Below are 4,085 nucleotides of genomic sequence, written 5' to 3' on the forward strand. Positions count from 1 at the left end.
CCCAACCCAACCCCAACCCCAACCCCAACCCCAACCCCAACCCCAACCCCAACCCCAACCCCAACCCCAACCCCAACCCCAACCCCAACCCCAACCCCAACCCCCCTGGTAAAGAAGAAGAAGGCCCGGCTGAAGGTGATCAGCTGAGTTTGAATCGATATTGGATGGCGGGAAGGATGCACATCCGGGAGATCGTCCTGGAGGGGTTCAAGACCTACCAGAACCGCACGGTGGTGGAGGACTTCGACCCCCAGTTCAACGCCATCACCGGGGAGAACGGCTCCGGCAAGTCCAACATCCTGGACGCGATACAGTTCTTGTTGGGCTCGAGCAACAAGGAGATGCTGCGCTTCAAGGCGGGTGTGCACGAGTTGATCTACAAGGAGGGCCACGCGGGCGTCACCCAGGCCAGCGTGACCATCACCTTCGTGCTGCCCCCCGATCCGAAGGACCGGCCGCTAGAGTACGAGTCGTGCAGCGAGCTGGTGGTGAGCCGGCAAGTGACCCGAGACAAGCAGAAGTTCTTCATCAACGGGGTGACCTCCCGGCTCAACAAGGTGAAGCACCTCTTCCAGAGCATGCAGCTCAACATCGACAACCCGCACTTCCTGATCAAGCAGGGGCAAATCACCCACATCAGCAAGATGAAGCCCCTCGAGGTGCTCGGCATGATCGAGGAGACTGCCGGCACATCCTTCTACAACAAGACCAAGGCCGAGTCCGAGGGGCTCATCCGCCGCAAGGAGGAGAAACTCCGCGCCATCAACGATGTCCTCAAGTCCACCATCGTCCCCCACCTTGACCGCCTTCGTGAAGAGAAGGAGGTCTACATGGTCTGGAAGAATGGCCAGCTCGCCCTTGAACGCATGACTCGAGATGTTCGTCTCTATGAGTTTTGCGCCAAGGAGCGCAAGCTGCAGGCTCGCCGCCAGGAACTCGCTGCCGGGGCACAGCGGCAAGAGGCTCGAAGTGGAGACCTCCAACAAGCCGCCTACATGCTCGAGACACTCACAGGACAGCTGAACCGCCTGCAGGAGGAGCGCGGACAGGTCCGAGAAGTCAAAGAAGGCCGTGCCTCCCTCCGTTACGAGGAGAGGAGGGTGGCAGTCAAGAACCTGCGAGTACGGGTTGGCAAGCTGGAGACCGACCTGGGACAGAACCAGGAGACTGTCTTCCAGATGGACAACGATCTCAAGGCTGTCCAGATAAAGGCTGCGTTCGCCAAGGAGCAGTACGAGAAGGCGGCTGCTGAAGAGGAGAGCATCGCGGCGCTGGGGCACAATGCAGAGGCCCACGAGAAGCAGCTGCGGAAGGCCGTCCGCGAGACCGAGCAGGAACTGGGCACCCTTCGGATGAAGCGGGATTATCTGGCCCAGGAGGTTCAGAAGCAAACCGAAATCAGGCAGCAGTTCGAAACGGACAAGAAGGAAAGCCGGAAGGTGCTGGCTGCACTGGAGAAGGAGATCGAGGCCTAAGAGCAGGCCATACCGCAACGCCCCGAGCCTCTGGTGTCCACCGGCCCTCTCGAAGAGGAAGAGCGCAGGCTGCACCACCTACTCGACGGCATCTACGCCAAGAACTTCCGACTGAAGCTGAGCTACAAGACGCCTTCCTCGCCAAGCTTCAGTCATAAGCAGGTCTACGGCAAGGTGATGATGCTGCTCACGGTGAAGGACCGCAGCCACATGAGGGCCATCGAGATCGGCGCGGGGGGCAAGCTGGGCAACATTGTCGTCGAGGACGAGCAGGTGTCCGGGCTGCTGCTGGAAAGCAGAGCCTTCAGCTATGCGGTCAGCATCCTCCCTGAGTCGAAGATGCGACCGAATTCTTTGTCTGAGGATCTGGTGCGGCAGGCCAAAGCCATCGCTGAGCAACACAAGGGCATGGCTGAAGTGGCTGCCAACCTGATAACCTTCCCGGACAAGGCCGCCCGCTCGATGCAGACCATCTTCGGCAGGTGGCTGGTCTGCAGCAACGAAGCCATCGCCAGGAAGATCGCATTCCACCAGAACCCTGCCCTTCGGGCCAAGTGTGTGACTCTTGAGGGAGAAATAATCGATCCCTCGGGTACGATGACCGGCGGCTATCGGCATCCGGGCGAGTTTCTGCTGGGACTCTGCGAAGATGCGAAGACTGCCCTCGAGCAGTTGGAGAGGGTTCGCACTGAAAAGGAAACTGTTGTTGCTCGCAATGAGGGATTGAGAGAGGCCAACTAGCGATTCACTAAACTGCAGGTGGAGCTTGAGGGAAGGCTGGGAAAGCGCGACCGTCTCAAGGCGAAGCTAGGACAGTCCGCCCCCAACCGCAAGCAGCTGTCAGAAGCAGAAGTCGGCCTCAAGTCCGCGCAAGAGCAAATTAAGGCTCTCGAGCAGAGTTTGTAGTAGCGAGGTGAAATGGCCCGCTCCGGGGAAATCCTTGAGCTGCTTACAGCTAAGCGAGTGCGTCTACAGACCGAGCTCAACACTTTCCGGCGCGAGGAGGAGGACCTGCAGGCTGACTGCACCAAGGTAGGCAAGTACATGGCCGATCTTGAGGCTGACCTCCGCGGCAACCGCGAATCCCTGGCGCGGCAGGAGGAGGAGCTTACCCACCTGCAGCGCGAGAAGGAGGCCGAAGAACATGAGATGCATGAGTTCAACCAAAAGCTGAAGCTCTTTCGAGAAAACGAAGCGCAGCTGAAACGACGGGTCGAGTAGGCTGAGCGAAGGGCAGAAGACCTGAAGAAAGAAGAGAAGGAAGCCCAAGATCGTCTGGAAAAGGGGCGGAACGAAGTCACCCGGCTGGAGGAGGAGCTGGCTGGGCTGGCAAAGTTCGGGCAGGAGTACGGCCAGCTGGATGAGGCCGCGAAGGAGGCGATCTGGGGCATGAACTACTAGACGGTCAAGAAGCAGATGACCGAGCTGGAGCGATAACAAGAAATCCTCAAGAAGAAGGTGAACATCCACTACGAGGCTGGCGAGAACAAGCTGGAGCAGCAGTTCGAGGACCTCATCGAGAAGCGCAAGATCCTGGAGGGGGACAAACACACCCTCTACCGCAACATGCAGGAGCTAGATGACAAGCGCAAAGAGACCCTCGAAAACTGCTACACCCGGGTGCGGCACAGCCTTGGACTGATCTTCTCGGACCTGCTTCCCGGCGCCAAGGCCACTCTGCGCAGGCTGGACGAAGACATCACCAAGGGCTGCGAGCTGGAGGTGGAGCTCAACGGCATCAAGAAAGTGCTGGGCGAGTTGTCGGGCGGACAGCGGTCCTTGCTGGCACTGTCCTACATGCTAGCCCTGCTGCAATACAAGCCTGCGCCCTTCTACATCCTAGATGAAATCGACTCTGCACTGGACCTGTCCCACACCGAAAACATCGGGCACATGATCCGGAACCACTTCCCGCAGAGCCAGTTCCTGCTGATCTCGCTGAAGGAAGGCATGTACCAGAACGCCCGCGTGCTCTACCGCGTGCGCTTCCACGAGGGCGAGTCCAAAGTCGAGCGGCTCCAGAACCGGCGCAAGAAATGATCCCTAATCATGTAAAAAGTGTCAGTCCGTCTCAGCACCTCCTACTTCTCGGTCGAGCAGTTCGTCCACCTCCGCACGCCCCGCCCAAGCCTCCTCAGCACGCGGTTCCGATAGCGCAAAGACTGTTTTCAACTCGGCTCCAGTATCGGCCGTCCCCGTTACTACAACTACTACTAGCGCAGGCAGCACATCGAATCCCTCGTCCAGCGCCGAAGCACCTTTTACAAGCCCCCTTCGACCGAGCCAAGCCCTCCTCGCGCCAGGCCTACCGCCTTCAAAAGGCTGAGTCTCTTCAAGCCCGATGCAGCCAAGAAGCCTGGCCCAAAGCCTGGCAAGCGCCAGAAGCAGCCTCCTCCCAGGTGCAGAGAAGAGCCACTGATCCAGGGCTGGCTTACTGAAGACCTATGAGTAAAAAAGGGATGCTCGGTTTTTATTGATGCAACTCACAAGCCTAGAGGAGCAGGGGGATTGCCGGGTCACCAGAAAGATCATCTGCTCCCTGGCCAGGAACAAGGCTGAGCTGCCTCCCCTTGACCCTCCCGAGGATGATTTTTATGATCCCTTCCAGGA

At 58.9% G+C, this 4,085-nt stretch overlaps 1 protein-coding gene across 1 annotated transcript; it reads left to right on the forward strand.

Moving 5' to 3' along the window:
* The first annotated feature begins 176 nt into the window (after nucleotides 1-176).
* On the forward strand, nucleotides 177-3,515 carry LOC127595001 (uncharacterized). The gene is made up of 5 exons (XM_052056723.1): nucleotides 177-1,439; nucleotides 1,503-2,156; nucleotides 2,451-2,609; nucleotides 2,697-2,862; nucleotides 2,917-3,515. Exons 1-5 carry the CDS (start codon nucleotides 177-179, stop codon nucleotides 3,513-3,515), a joined length of 2,841 nt encoding a protein of 946 aa, XP_051912683.1.
* The last annotated feature ends 570 nt before the right edge of the window (nucleotides 3,516-4,085 follow it).

The sequence above is a fragment of the Hippocampus zosterae genome, unplaced genomic scaffold (genome assembly GCF_025434085.1).
Source record: "Hippocampus zosterae strain Florida unplaced genomic scaffold, ASM2543408v3 HiC_scaffold_355, whole genome shotgun sequence".
Taxonomy (NCBI): domain Eukaryota; kingdom Metazoa; phylum Chordata; class Actinopteri; order Syngnathiformes; family Syngnathidae; genus Hippocampus; species Hippocampus zosterae.

Coding starts and splice junctions, on each gene's coding strand:
- LOC127595001 (XM_052056723.1), top strand. CDS start 177: ATGCACATCCGGGAGATCGTCCTGGAGGGGTTCAAGACCTACCAGAAC. Junction 1,440..1,502: donor ACAAGAAGGAAAGCCGGAAG/GTGCTGGCTGCA, acceptor CAACGCCCCGAG/CCTCTGGTGTCCACCGGCCC. Junction 2,610..2,696: donor ACCTGCAGCGCGAGAAGGAG/GCCGAAGAACAT, acceptor CGGGTCGAGTAG/GCTGAGCGAAGGGCAGAAGA.